At 49.7% G+C, this 15,456-nt stretch overlaps 1 protein-coding gene and 1 pseudogene across 1 annotated transcript in view; both read left to right on the forward strand.

Moving 5' to 3' along the window:
- Rab40 (RAS oncogene family member Rab40) overlaps positions 1 to 15,456 on the forward strand; it is a 105,681-nt gene that overhangs the window by 21,026 nt on the left and 69,199 nt on the right. The window contains exon 2 of the mRNA XM_068358183.1: positions 12,551 to 12,744. Within this exon, the coding sequence (XP_068214284.1) occupies positions 12,551 to 12,744 (194 nt within the window). The remainder of the gene's footprint in view (positions 1 to 12,550; positions 12,745 to 15,456) is intronic.
- Positions 783 to 901, forward strand: LOC137630204 (5S ribosomal RNA; annotated as a pseudogene).

A 15,456-nucleotide genomic window follows, 5' to 3' on the forward strand; every position in this document is an offset into this window, starting at 1 on the left:
AGTTTTGCCCGTTTGGGCAGAATGATCAATGCCTTAGGAGTAGGTCCTCCATAGCAGTGGTTCTCAAACTATGGGTCGCGACCCAAAGTTGGGTCGCGAGATCAATTTTGATGGGTCGCAGGGACACAGGAACATTATCATGCTTTCAGTGTTTCGGTGTATTTCAGTTGCTTAATTGGGTCGCGAAGGAATGAAATGTTTCAAATAGGGTCGCTCATGAAAAAGTTTGAGAACCACTGCTCCATAGGATCGTCGACGGCTTCACCCCCCGGCTTCTTCAGTCGATCCTTTCTCGTAGTAAAGCATCTGAGACGGGAATTCCGTAGTCGACCTCTCAGCTCTGATCAAGTTTGTCGAACAAACTTCGTCCAGCGTGAAACAGCAGAATCGATCAGACTGGTAACGAGGCGGCAGGACTCCTTAGGCCCTGGATCGGAAGGACGGGTACTTTCAGTTTCCATTCCATCCATCTTCCAGGAATCTCTTGGAATTCAGCCTAGACTACAGGTGTTCCTGCTTAAGATGCGGTGTGGCGATCCCGCCGTGGCATCGCAGGTTTTTCCCCTGAGAACTCTCCCTGCTTTCCTCATGGCCGCTTAGGAGCAGGCTTTCGCCTCCTTCACCTTTTGGAGGTCTGGTCAACTCCGGTAGGTTCGGGTTCGACCTTCTTCAACGCCGGGACAAGCTTCCGGATCCTTACCATGAGTGAGGGATCATGGTAATTTGCTAGGAGCCTTCTCTACTTCTGCCTCAACATCTGGAGTCTCTAGCCATGATATTGAGTCGACGGCCTTACCACGTTGGAAACCCCGCTTCTTGTGCGTCCAGCGAGGTTAAGCAACGTCGGGTCTGGTCGGTACTTGGATGGGTGACCGCCTGGGGACGCCAGATGCTGTTGCCTCCCCCTCCGAGCCTTCCCTTTAGTTGACTGTGGCAAGGCTGAGGAGAGTCGCAGTACCTGTTCTCAGTCAAGCAGAGCTTTCAGCCCTACCTTGGAACGTTTCCTAGGTCTCTTTTCCTCATTGACCCGTCTAAAGTCCCGAACGGTCGCCTCAGGATAAGTTCCCTGTGGGGCGGCCCAAGTTCCGGTGTTTTCAAAGCAACGATTAACCGGACTTTCTGGCCCCTATGGGACCACCGGAACGATTAGACCTGCAATGGGTATTGACCTATGGAACCACTTGATGGGAGTGGATATTCTCGTCCATTCCCCACATTTTTTATGCTGTTCTCGGACTCGTCAAAGAAAGGGGGGGGGGGGTATGTTCCGGTTCAGGCCTATGGTCAGGACCTGAAGGATACCTCTCCATCATTCAGGCAGGCTTAGGGGCTGTAGCCTGGCCCCTCTACAGATCCTACAGCTCCTGCCAAGTCGCTGCGTGCGCGACGACTTCATGGTACTGGCGTATTCCAACCAGCAAGGGACGCATTTTCATACCTTCGCATCTTGCAGTAGAGATACTGAGATGATTTGAGATCCTCTCAATACAACTATCGGCTCGCTCATTCCAGGCAGAGGAATGTTCTCTGACTATCTGAGCAGAGCCTCGTAGATAGAGTGTACCTGGGGGTCTTTGGCCTTTAGTAACCAGCAAGTCCTGGCCTGGGGGACCTGATCGTGACAGCTTGGAACTTCAAGCTTCCGCTGTTCTTCCCCCCAGCCTCAGACCCCAAGACTCTTTGGCAAGGTGCATTCCGGTGATGGTGGGACAACATCGATGCCTGCGTCTTCCCTCCTTTGTTGTCTGTTGAGAATGGGTCTCAACAAGACCAGGTTGTCTGTAAACCTTTCAATGGCCCTGAGAGCTCCACTGGGACTATACGCAGAACGGTTTCCGGACCCTCTGCTTCCCCTGACGGAACTCCAGGGAGAGCTTCTCCCACGGCACAGGCTACTCAAACAACCACACTGCAACATCTTTCACGAGCCGGGGCATCGCTTCGGCTTCACGCCTGGAGACACTACGCCTCCTCCTCAAGAAGAGACAACCCGCTACAGTCGCGGGGCGGAGGTCGCGTCATCTGCGATAGTCATCCGCAGGGGTCTACCAGGCGAAGTGGAGAGTCTTCTGTGGTTGGTGTCGTGGGAGATATACCTCTTCCCTTGAGGCCTCTTCTCCAGCAATAACGAACTTACTGTATTGCTTTTCGGCGGGAGGAAACTCCTTTCCGCTCTCGGCAGTGAAGCCTGTTGCTCAGCCTTTCCCTGGCCTGCAGGCAGAAAGGAATAAACTTTTTCCTTCCCGCTGGACCTTTCCTCGCTCATGTGAAGCTGCGAACGTCCCTGCCCGCAGTCGGAGTGAGACCTCCAACATGGAGCATGGTTCGGACTTTTTAGTCCCTTGAGAGATCTTCTCAAGACCCATTACGTCAGGCCTCTGATCGTATTCCGTCTAGGGGCTCCTGCTCACTCTGGCCGCGGCCAGTGTGTAGGCAATCTTCTTGGTCTCGTATGACTCCGCCCTTTCTAAGGAATGGGGGAAGGCAACATTCAGGTTCGCTCCTGAGTTGTTGGCTAGACTCAGAATCTTGGGGTTCCGGCCCTTCGGTCCAATTCCTTCAAGATTTCGAGTCACCATTCTGTATCAGATGACCCAAAACCTTCTCCTTCTTGCCAGTAAAGGAATCGAGGGCTTATCTTTGGGAACAGCTGCAGTTTGTCCTCACGTGCAGCCGGGTTGGGAGCACAAGAAGGACACGGGGGAGAGTCGCCAGTATATCTCTTCAGCTCGGACTCAAGGACATTCATCTCGACCTGAATCCAGACCCTCCCCCGTCACGTCGCCCTATAGCACGATGTCGGATACATCGCTACGTCCCTCGCCTTCGAGTAATACTACTCTGTGACGCAGGTGCTACAAGCTGGAGTCTGGAAACGTCTAATGACCTTCGCAGCCCGCTTCTCGCAGGACGTGACCCACAGGAGTATCGATACGTTTCTATCGCTCTGTGGTGGCTACACAACAGCTGGTCTAACCTCAGGCTCCTTTTTGGATAGGTAGCAGAAGGTTGAGGGTATTGTTATCAGGTTTTAGTGTGCATGAACGAAAGAAGTATGTCTGGCCCTTTCTTCTTTCTTCATCATCCCCTCTACTGGGAAGCAGCATCCAGGTCTCTGCATAGCTGACCTCAAACCTCTGCAGGGAAACCATGCTTCCTTGTGTTCCGAGTATTGAGTCAATACTGTCGCGTCCCCCATACCCTGACGAGGTGGTATTGGGAACGTCCTAACCCAGAGTTCCTTCTGGAACTCCGGGTCAACTGCCTAGGACGGGTCACACTTCTTCCTTCACACACAAGCTTATGTAGGCCACACGATTCCTTGCGGAGCAAGGAACTTGTGAGGTGCAGGGATTCATTTTCTCGAGTGCGACTCACTCGGATTCTGAGTTCCCGGGTAAAGCCAAAGCCAATATGGCTGGGGACTTTCCACCCTTCCTAAGGGGTAAGTCACCCAATGTAAATAGCGTGGTTTGTATTTCGGTTACGGAACAAATGACAAATTCGGAGATAATTTGTATTTTTCCTAACCATACAAACCTTAGCTATTTACATATATTTGCCTGCCAGCCCTGTCCCCCAAGACAAGTCCTACCTCTAAGTTAAAGTGAAGCAGTTCACCGGTGTGTGAGGGGGGGAGGGGTAGCTAGCTACCACTCCCCTACCCCCCTGCTAACTAGCGCGGGGGTAATACACCCTCGTTAAATTCTAATGGCTCGTCATTTCAGCTACGCTAAAAGGTAAACCCAATGTAAATAGCTAAGGTTTGTATGGTTAGGAAAAATACAAATTATCTCCGAATTTGTCATGTTTCTTAAGGGGAAAATGGATTGTTAACTTTAAATAATTATCAAACAATCTTAAAGGGGAGATGTTGTATAGGGTACATATGGCGCACTGTACTTGTTGTAGTCCGTGCATGCGCTTTGAAATAAAGGACAGTTCCCTCCATGATGTCGTCCTGTCTTGTGTCCTATTGAATACTTATGCCTCGACGATTATCTCCTCAATCTTTCCAAACTCCGAAACATTGTCCTGCTAAGAGTCCCCCGAAGGACAGCCCAGACCTGCTGTCTGTCGGTTAACTTCTTTCGTGGTATGACACCTAAGTTTTTGCCCTGCAGAAGTCCTTAACCAGCTCGGGCCTCCTAGCCCCTCCTAATCCCCAGCAGCTTCAGATCTGATTGACTATCCTTTGATCCCGCTAGAGTGGTTAGTATCCTTCTTGTCCACCTCTGCAGACCCTTCTGACTATGCGCAGATTGGCCTCAACTTCGGTTGAGTAGAGATATTGACTTGTCTCGGGAGATCTTTCGACCTTTTAGTCCAGAACCCCTAGAACTATTTCAACTCCGGAACTTCGTCCCGTCTCCAGACCATCCAGAGATGAGCAATCTAACATCTCCGAGGCTCACGCAAGCTCCCCCCAGAACTTCCGTCCTGGAAGAGCACTTGCCTCTTCGTAGGTAGCCTAAGGATTCAAAGACGATTCCCAAGAAATAGATATGGAGGTAGACCCTCTGGCCTGAGATAGATTGGTGATCCCCCTGAGGCAGGACCTTCCCAAGAAGCCACCTCTGTTGACCATTTTCACCAACCCAGGCTCTTCTCGGGGAGAGCTTAGAGGTAGATGAGCTCCTGGACTCTGAGGATGACTACCTCCCTAGAGCAGCGAGTCCACAATTCCACTCTGAAGACGAGCATAAGGAGTTGGTACATGCTTTTTGGCACGTTCTTGCTAGTATGCACACCATCAGATCCTGGTACCACTCCCCAGGAAAGCAAGGAAATGGTTATGGACCACTTGTTTGGCACCTGCGATGAAGAAGGCGAAGACCACAAAGAGAAGGAGCAAGAAGAAGAGTTCTTCCAGGAGGAAGTTTATCAAAGTGGCTTTTCCCCCTTGCAGGTCGAGCAGGGTGGCTGCCGCTCCAGTGCCTGCCTCGGTGGCCGCTTCCGCGACCTTTGCATAGTGTCTCTTCGGCTCCGCCCGCCCGTCGGGTGCAGCCGTTGGCACACTTTCCCTTGTCCTTACCCGGTAAGTCACCGGCTCCATCCGTCCTGCGGGGGCAACCGCAGATGAGACCCAGCAGCTCGGCTCCCACTCCCGTTGTCGCGCCGGCTCCGTCCGAGTCACGGAAACTGCCGCTGCCACTACTGACAAGTAGTTCTCCACGGGTTTCCCTGGGAGGGGGTAGACCCATGACGGCTACCCCCACCCCGGCCCCGGCGGCTCCAGCCGTGACGGAGACAGCTGCTCCATCAACCCGGCAAGAAAGGAGGGATACCTCCACTCCCACGGGTCCCTCCGTGTTGGAAGATGCTACCGACACGGAGGTTCAGGTGGTAGAAGAATTGTTAGACACCGGCGAATGTTCCCCGGACAAGGTGTCCTTATACAGGAAGGTCCTGGCCCTAATACGGCACCATCACAGGCTGGACGAACCACAACCTTCATCGGAGCAGGCTTGGCTTTCGGGTTTGGGCAGGATGGTAGACAATCCTGTGAAGCAGAAACCATCCTTGACCCTACCCCTAGCGCCCGACGTTGCCCTGGGCATGAAACACGTCGATCAGTTCGTTGCGGGGCCTAAGAACTCCCTAAGAGCCCAAGAGTCCTTCAAGCTCCTGCCTGGACTAAGGACCCAGAAGAAATTCTATGTACCAGACGGTCGTCACTCAGGGCCCCCGCTCTGGAAGAAGCCGTCGCAACCTTGAACCAGGGGAACACTGATGAAAGGAGCCTTACTGCCCCAGTAGTCTTCTCGCAAGCGGAGGTCGCCATGATGGAGGACACCTCCCAAGACATTGTCAACATGACCTCATGGTTGGACTGGTGGGCGTGCACCCTAGCAGGGTTCCAACTAGCACACAACCTTTCGGTACCAGATAACCAGGCCCTACTGCAAGAACTTATCTGTTGGGGGGGGGGGGGGGGGAAGGCAATGAAGTTCCTCACGTTCCAGTCTCTGATCCAGACAGCAAACTGAGTCCTGAGGAGGAGGGACAGTACTTAACAGGCTACCCCGTAGGCTCCCTGAGCGGGAAGCAAAGTTCTTGAGGAATGCATCGGTGTGGGGCAAGACTGTGTTCCCCCTTCAGGCAGTGGCTGAGACTTTGGAGAGAGTGGGAAAATTGAAAAATCCATCGGAGCCCAGGCAGTCGACGACAAGATGTCCTTCCCACACAAGAACATCAGTGGACGGGGCCTACCCGCCTACACCTCTGGCTAGACAGGAGGCCTCCTCCCCTTCCTGGCACCAATCCCCACGGCCCTCCCGCAGGGGCAGTGCTCCAACCCAGGTCTCCTTTAGGCAAAAATATTCTGGCTCAAGGAGAGGCCGTTCAAACAGTCTCCCCAGAAGGAGATAGGGAGAGACGTCCCCCACACCTTCCCACGTCTCAAGTGGGGGGATGCCTCAAACATTATTGGCAAGCATGGCGAGACAACGGGGCAGACCACTGGTCCGTGACAGTCCTCAAGGAGGGATACAGGATTCCCTTCCTGTCAGAACTGCCTCCTCTGATTCCCGAACATCGGGCAGAGTGGCTGGCACCCAAAGATCCCGAGAAGAGAGCAACCCTGCAGGAGGAGGTGTAAACCATGTTGAGCAAGGGACCTCTACAACCCGTCCAAAAATCATCCCCAGGATTCTACAGCAGGCTCTTCCTGGTAGAGAAAGCTACGGGAGGCTGGAGACCAGTCATCGACCTCTCTGCCCTGAACAAGTTTGTCAAGAAGACCTCCTTCAAGATGGACACGCCGAAGTCGGTGCTGGCAGCCTTGAGAGAAGGGGATTTCATGATATGTCTAGATCTCAAGGATGCCTATTTTCAAATCCCCGTACACCCCTCTAGCAGGAAGTTCCTCAGAGTGAAGTGGGGATCCCAATCCTTTCAGTTCAAGACCCTCTGCTTCGGCCTGTCAACGGCACCCCAGGTGTTCACTCTGGTATCAGTCTGGGCACAAACTGGGCATCAGGCTGATCAGATAGCTCGACAACTGGTTGCTGCTTTCAGCCTCAGAGGCAGACTTAAAGGAGCAGGGGGTGAAACTTGTATAGTTCTGCAGGGATCTAGGGATCACCATCAACTTGGAAAAGTCCCAGTTAGTCCTCACCACCAGGATGGTGTACCTAGGGATGGTCCTGGACTCCCAGCTGGCGAAGGCATTTCCCTCCCAGGAGAGGCTGAATAACCTGGACCAAGTTATTTGCTTATTTCTAGCAGACACTTCAATGAGAGCCAAGGATTGGCAGAGACTCGTGGGACACCTGGTCTCGTTGGAGAAGTTGGTCCCTCAAGGGAGGCTCAAGCTGAGGCCAGTCCAGTGGAATCTGAAGGACCTCTGGTCTCCGGGGGACTCCCCGCAGAACGTAGTCAGGATGACCCCGGCGTCCAGGAACATGCTCCTCTGGTGGTCCGACAGGGAGAACACACTAAAAGGGATACCGTTCGCGTCCGCTCCTCCGGAGATGCTGCTCTTTACGGACGCATCAAAGGAGGGGTGGGTAACCCATCTACTCGAGGGAAAGTGGTCCCTAGAGGAAAAGACCCTGCTTATAAACCTGCTCGAGCTCATGGCAGTGCAAAAGGCCCTTGCGACGTTCGCCCATCTACTTCGAGGAAACTCGGTAGCCTTCGTGTGCGACAACGCCACAGTAGTGGCATACATAAAGAAGCAGGGAGCCCTGAGATCAAGGGAACTGTGCGTCCTCACAGCTCAAATCCTGGAATGGGCCGAAAAGAACCACATCCTTCTTACATCCAGGTTCATTCCGGGAAAGAGAAACTTACTGGCCGACGGCCTCAGCAGGACAGGGCAAGTAGTAGGGTCGGAATGGTCTCTACATCCGCAAGTGGCACAGGTTCTCCAGTTGTGGGGCTCACCGGTAATAAACCTGTTCGCCACGAGGCTCAATGCTCAGTTACCCATCTTCTGATCTCCGGTGCCAGACCCGACAGCAGCGTTCGAGGACGCCTTCCAGCACTCGTGGGACAGTCTCGACGTGTACGCTTTCCTTCCCTTCGGGATCATCAGGCAGGTACTCAACAGACTCAGGCAGTCAAGGGCTACAAAGATGACTTTGGTAGCGCCCTGGTGGCCAGAGAGGGAGTGGTTCGCGGATCTGCAGGACCTGGCCACACTCCCTCCATGGCCCCTTCCAGTAAGAGAAGATCTGTTACGTCAACCACACTTCCGAAGCATGCACGAAAACCCCCAGTGCCTGAGGCTACACGCGTGGAGGTTATCAAGCACCTGCTAAGGAAAGAAGGGTTCTCGGAGACGACAGCTTCCAGAATGTCGGGGTATCTCCGAAAGTCCTCGTGCGTAGTGTACCAAGCCAAGTGGGCCATATTCGTGAAGTGGTGTGCCACACAGAACCTGAGACCCTTAGACGCATCAGTCCATAGAATTGCAGACTTCCTGGTTCACTTGAGGGACGACCTGGGAGTCTCCATTCCAGCCATCAAAGGAGTCTGTGCGGCACTGGGGCAAGTTTTTCAACTCAGAGGCATCAACCTGGGGGCATCTCGCCACTTCTCCATACTCATCAGGAGTTTCGAGCAGTCTTGTTCTGCACGCGCCTCTAGGGTTCGGCAGTGGGACGTGGTCAAGGTTCTCAAGGCTCTTTCGAGGCCTCCCTTTGAACCCCATAAGGACATTCTAGAAAAAGACCTCACCCTCAAGGCAGTGTTCTTACTAGCTCTAGCCTCAGCCAAGCGGGTGAGGGAGCTCCACGGCTTGTCCTTCGAGGTCTCGCACTCGAAAGGGTGGAAGGAACTGTCCTTTAAATTCCTACCCGAGTTCGTGGCCAAGACCCAGAACCCAGCAGTTGCGGATCCTAGGTTCGAAGAGTTCTCAATTCCAGCAATCCCTCACTCTGACAACCCGGAAGACTTGCTTTTGTGCCCAGTGAGAACAGTCAGAAAATACCTCAGTAGGACAGCCAAACTCAGACCAGCCATCAAAAGTTTGTTTGTCTCTTCAGGCCCAGTCAAGAGGGCAGTATCTAAGAACACGATCTCTTTCTACCTTCGGCAAGTCATCAAGAGGGCTTACGACACTGATGGATCCGCGGTTACTGGGACCCCGCGACCCCATGATATTAGGGGCCTTAGCACTTCCTTAGCTTTTGATACCAACATGGCAGTGGACCAAATCATGTGAGCAGGTACTTGGGCCAGACAATCCACTTTTACGGCCCACTACCTAAAAGACTGTACGAGGAAATCCCTGGACACCTTCTCCATTGGACCAGTAATTTCCGCCATGCAACAAGTTTAAAGGTTTAAGGCCCCGGGTAGCCCGTAGGAAATAATCGCAAGCGACACAAGTTTCCTCCTTACTCCCCCCTTTCCTTTCCTCCTACCATGTGAGAGATGGATGCTGTGGAAACCCATGTCCGGATTATACATAAAGGTGAGTTGTACTTAAGGGGACCGTCCGCCATGTCCGCCATTTTTTTCCTAATGATCCAAATTACACAATTTCTATATATGTTTTAGACATATATAATACCTTCATCATATAAAAATTTCAAGTCATTTGATCAAAAACTTTTGGATTTATGAGCAAAAATCATGATTTAAAAAAAATATTTAGGTACATTTTTCCCCACTAGTATAATACCAATTGTATTGAAACTTATACCACAAAAACTACTCTAACAACCGAACAATTCTGTCAGACAGAATTTTGATTTTCCTTTCTCTTTTTTTCAATGAATTTTTTTTTTCCTCGTCTAGACGGAAAATAATCGTGAAAAAAAATGTAAAACGAAAATCAAAATTTTGTCTGACAGAATTGTGCGATTTTTATTCTTCTTTTCAACGATATCTTTTTCTCTAATATCGAACAACAAATAAGTGAGAAAAATGTACCTAAGTGGGAATAAGTATGTTTTTGAGTTATGAGCTCCCAAAGATTTGCAGCAAGCTTTTGCTTCTTTTCTAAAAGAAATCAAGATAATATTATTATGATAACTTTTATTGTTCATTCCTACATAAATGCACCCTAAAGGAGGTATTTGAACCCTCAGTTTACTATTCCTGTTATGAGTTGCCTGCGATCTGTAATTGTTGCCAGTGTTTTAGTTAGCAGGTTTCAGCTTTGTACTCTTATCCAGGTTTCCCTCTTTCTTGGTTCTTTTTTCTTGTTCTCCACTTACTTTTTGTTCTTTCTATCACCTTATGTAACATTGGCATTGCTATAAAATTCCAGAGGACATTGTGAAAGCACAATCAACATACGAACTTCAAGTAAATAAACACATGCATTATAATTTCTATATGCCTTTGGAAACTTTGTGATTTTTTCGTAGCTGGTAGTTTTCATTCACCTACCCTCTACCAATGCCTTTCATATCTGCCAGAGGTACGAGATTTCGAAACATGAGAGAGAGAGAGAGAGAGAGAGAGAGAGAGAGAGAGGAGAGAGAGAGAGAGAGAGAGAGAGAGAGAGAGCCTTTGGCTGATATAGATGACAGTTCAAATTGAGAGAGAGAGAGAGAGAGAGAGAGAGAGAGAGAGAGAGAGAGAGAGAGAGAGAGAGAGAGTTGAACATTGTTATTATAGTATTTGTATAAATGGGAGTTTTTAATAATTGGAGAGAGAGAGAGAGAGAGAGAGAGAGAGAGAGAGAGAGAGAGATATAAAAGTATTTGTATAAATGGCAGTGGTATATAATTCGAGAGAGAGAGAGAGAGAGAGAGAGAGAGAGAGAGAAGGAGAGAGAGAGAGAGAGAGAACTACGCATCTGTCAAACTCAGTCCTACAGACGACGCCATAAGGATGACGTCATTATTTAAAGACCGCTATTTTCATTGTTTGGAAAAATTATTGACTATTTGTGCTTTCTACAACCTTAGGTAACATTGGCCTTGCTATAATGTTCCCGAGGGCGTTGTGGAAACACAATGTACATACGAACTTCAAGTAATCAAACGCATACATTATAACTTCTATACATCTTTGGCATCTTTGGCTTCTGTTTTCTTGTTCTCCACTTACTTTTTGTTCTTTCTATCACCTTATGTAACATTGGCATTGCTATAAAATTCCAGAGGACGTTGTGAAATCACAATCAACATACAAACTTCAAGTAAATAAACACATGCATTATAATTTCTATATGTCTTTGGAAACTGTGATATTTCGTAGCTGGTAGTTTTCATTCACCTACCCTCTACCAATGCCTCTCATTTCTGCCAGAGGTACGAGATTTCGAAACGAGAGAGAGAGAGAGAGGAGAGAGAGAGAGAGAGAGAGAGTTGAACTTTGTTATTATAGTATTTGTATAAATAGGAGTTTTAAATAATTCGAGAGAGAGAGAGAGAGAGAGAGAGAGAGAGAGAGAGCGAGAGCGAGAGCGAGAGCGAGAGCGAGAGCGAGAGAGAGAGAGAGAGAGAGAGAGAACTGCGCACCTGTCAAACTCAGTCCTACAGACGACGCCATATGGATGACGTCATCATTTAAAGACCGCTATTTTCATTGTTTGGAAAAATTATTGACTATTTGTTCTTTCTACAACCTTAGGTAACATTGGCCTTGCTATAATGTTCCCGAAGGCGTTGTGGAAACACAATGTACATACGAACTTCAAGTAAACATACGCATACATTATAACTTCTATACATCTTTGGCTTCTGTTATTGTAGGAGTAGACTTCGTTCATCTACACTCTACCAATGCCTTCCATTTCTGCCAGACGTATAATAGATCAAAATATAAGTGAAAAATCGCTATATATATGCAAAATTACACACAAAGACGATTTTGTCAAACTAAGTCATGCAGACGACACAGTAAGGATGACGTCATCATTTAAAAACCTCTATATCTTCGTTATTTGTAAAAAATAATTGTCTGAAACTTCTAGGGAGTATGTACGACATGTTTACGCATACATAGAAGCAATAAAACTATTTTCGATTTCTGAAAGTTATGTCAATACCCCATGGGGGACGGTCCCCTTAAGGTAGACTTTGTGTGCTTTCCCCGACTCTCCTACCTTTCCACTGGGTCGTCTAGACCTAGCCTCCTATCTAGGTCCCGTGCCCCAGTATGTTAATGGGATATTCCGGCCTGTAAGCCACTCCCCCCTCCTAAAGTATAAGTCTCCTAAGAAAGTAGTTCGAGGTAAGTACTCCGTGTTGGAACAAATCACAAATTTTAAGTAATTTGTATTTTTCCTAACGGTACTTACCTCGAACTACTTTCGGGTTATTGCCCACCCATCCTTCCCCGAGTATCTTACAGGTTTCGAGTAGTACTTAAACATACGCTTACTGACGACTCAAGACCTAGCAGCGCACCCTCGCGCGCTGACCCCGGGTCGCCTCGGGGCGAATATCCATCCGCCCCGGAGCGCCCCGACAAGGTAACGGAGAGAGGGGGAACTACGTAAAATTCTTGGTCGGTTAGGGAGGAGATCCCAGATACTCCTAAGAAAGTAGTTCGAGGTAAGTACTGTTAGGAAAAATACAAATTACTTAAAATTTGTGATTATAATGTTATGATTTGAAATATTAAGACAAATTATTTTCAGGCCACAAAACCACAACCATACTACTCGATGGGAAGCGTGTTAAGCTGCAGCTGTGGGATACTTCAGGCCAGGGTCGGTTTTGCACTATAATCAGGTCATACTCTAGAGGTGCACAAGGCATCTTGCTTGTCTATGACATAACAAATAAATGGTCTTTCGAAGGTCTGGATCGGTGGATGAGGGAAATTCAAGAGGTAAGGATATTTCTTTATTACTCAAAGTGTTTGTTTAAATGTTTGCTTGAAACATATTTGAATTTGATGTACAGTAGTGGGCATTATTTTTGTTTGTTCCATCACTAAATACAACCCTCTGCTATTTATGGGGGATATCACTTCTGGCGAAGCTGAAAGACGAGCCATGAGAATTTTAGCAAGGGATAACACCACCCCAACCGCTAGTTAGGGTGATGGGTGGGGGATAACCGGCTACCCCCCACTCATACACCTGGGCTGACTACCCACTTTGCCCTCTGGCTCGGTAGAGGACGAACGTTGCCGCTCTCTCCCGCCAAGACTAGCCATTTGAATAATAGTTTTGTGTTATTTCTTTTCCGAGTGTGCATGTACCTTGTTCCATACGTACCTATCCTGGTCCCGAAGGCAGCTCCTGCGGTACCTTCATATCCACCTTTCATATGGACCCCCATTGGCTGTGTCCAGCTTGACGGGACCATTGCTGTGATCGGGACAACACCTGTAATTATTTTCGGAAGTGGTCGGCCTGCCAGTGGGAGAGGTTTGGGCTCAGGAAAAAGAAGGCGGCTAAGCAAGATTCTTCTCCTTTGGGGTCTTCCCCGAAGTTAAAGGAATCTCGAATTTCTTCTTTGACTCCCTGATCTCTTCCCGAGTCTGCTCCTCCACCTGTCCTCGCTGGGGATGGCTGATGGCTGAGTAGCAGTGCAGCCCTGTTAACTCCAGGTCAGTCTTGTAGGCCGAAGGACGTTACCGTTTCCCCTAACAATTCATTCCTACCCCTCCCCCTAGGGAGCACCTGCTCTCTTTCTGATTTGTTAGTTCCAGCACAAATACAAACCTTCCACTATTTATATTGGATATATTGTTTTCAGCGAAGCTGAACTAGCCATGATAATTTTTAGTGAGGGATAACTATCGCAGCCGCTAGTTAGCGGGTGGGAGTGGGGTACCTCAGCTACTCAGCTCACTCACACACCTAGGTTGAGTAACCACTTTGCTTTCTTGGCATGGTAGAGATGGACATACTGCCCACGCTCTCCCGATTTACTGGCTTCGATAATTGCTTTTTCTTTCTTTTCAGATTGTGTGAGAGAGTGACGTGTCCCATGCGTACTTGTCCAGGTTCCGGAGGCCGCGCTTGCTGTACCTTCTTGTCCGCTCTCGAGACGGACCCCCACCTGCTGTGCCCAACCTGTCAGAGCCGCCGGTGTTCAACGGATGACACCTGTGTAGGTTGTGGGGAGTGGTCTGCCTCCCAGTTGGAGAGGTTTGGGCGATGGTAGAAGAAGTCCAAGCGGGATTCTTTGCCTTCAGGGTCTTCCTCGAAGTCGAAGAAACTCCGGTCTTCTACTTCTATCCCCCAATCTTTTCCTGAAGCTGCTCCTCCGCTGGTTCTTTCTGAAGAACCGCCGAGTAGCAGCTCAGTCCCTGTTACTCCAGGTCAACCTTTCGGTGTTGACTTACCTAGGGAGTTGTCTCCAACCTCTTTCTACTTGGGGCGCCTGCGCTATGTCAGATTTACTTTCGTTTTGGCCATCACTGGGCGTTGGTAGCCTCCCCTTGAAGGAGGTTTTCTTTGACCTACTTCAGGGGAGAGCGGAGAGTATACTTTCGTCTCCATCCTCTGCAGAGGTTTCTCCTTCTGTGGATGCAGGTGCTGAAGCCCGTCAGTCTGACTTCTGGTCTCCAGTATCTGACTTTGAAGGTGTGACTTTGAAGGTGTTGCTGATCCACCAGGGGTGGTGGCAGCTCACTCTCCCAGTGTCTCCCTGCGGGGGAACACAGCTCTCATTTGCGAGAGAGAGCTGCCAACAGGCAACGGCGGCTCAGAGACTCTCACGCTTCTCCTCCAAAGGCGGAGGCAGAAGTCGTTCTTGAGCTTGGTTCATCCTCGGGTGAAGAAGTCTCCACCCCGGGGGGAGACAGCTTTTCAGCTGACGCAGACTCCCCCTCGGGAGGAACCTTCGATTGGAGACTTTTGTCACCCCTCTCCATCCTCGGCATTCTCCTCCTAGAGCTGTCAGGAGACGCCTTTTTAAACCTCCGGTTTCTGGTCACATTGACCCCTTCTGGATCTCTTTGACCAACATGCTTTAGGTCTGCGTTGGTCGGGGCGCTTCGGACTCCCGTTGCCGAGAGTATGTAAGCTCTTTTAACCAGGACCTTCGGGTTCCCGTCATGCTGAGCCTTCGGCCTCTCGTGACACTGGAGGACCTTTGGTTCCTCGCCATGTTGAACCTTCAGGTTCTCGCAGCACAGAACCCCCAGGTTCTAGTTTCGTTAGGCTTTTGGGCCCTCGCAAAGTTGGTTATGTTTAGATAGCTGTCACGCTGAAGCACAGGTTTCTCGTGACGAGGTTTTGGTCTTGCGTTGGGCAGCTCCCTTGCGATCTCGCAACCCAGGTTCTGCTGAGCCTTCTTGCTCCCGCTACGCGGAACCTTTAGGCTCTCGTAGCAGGGGAAACTCTGGTTTCCGATGCATTGATCCTTGGGATTGTGCAACCCCGGTTTCGTTGAGCCCCCTGGTTCTCCGGACCGGCAGTTACTTTGAGCCTTCGGGCTCTCGTAGTTACGAGATATTTTGATCCCCGGCGCGTGAAACCTACAGGTTCTTGCTACACTGGTTACGTGGAACCTTGAGGCTCTCTTAACCAACGTTACGAGGAATTTTTTGGTTCTTGTGACCTTAGTCTTGATGAGTCTGTTGACT

The sequence above is a fragment of the Palaemon carinicauda genome, chromosome 2, assembly GCF_036898095.1.
Source record: "Palaemon carinicauda isolate YSFRI2023 chromosome 2, ASM3689809v2, whole genome shotgun sequence".
In the NCBI taxonomy this organism is placed as follows: domain Eukaryota; kingdom Metazoa; phylum Arthropoda; class Malacostraca; order Decapoda; family Palaemonidae; genus Palaemon; species Palaemon carinicauda.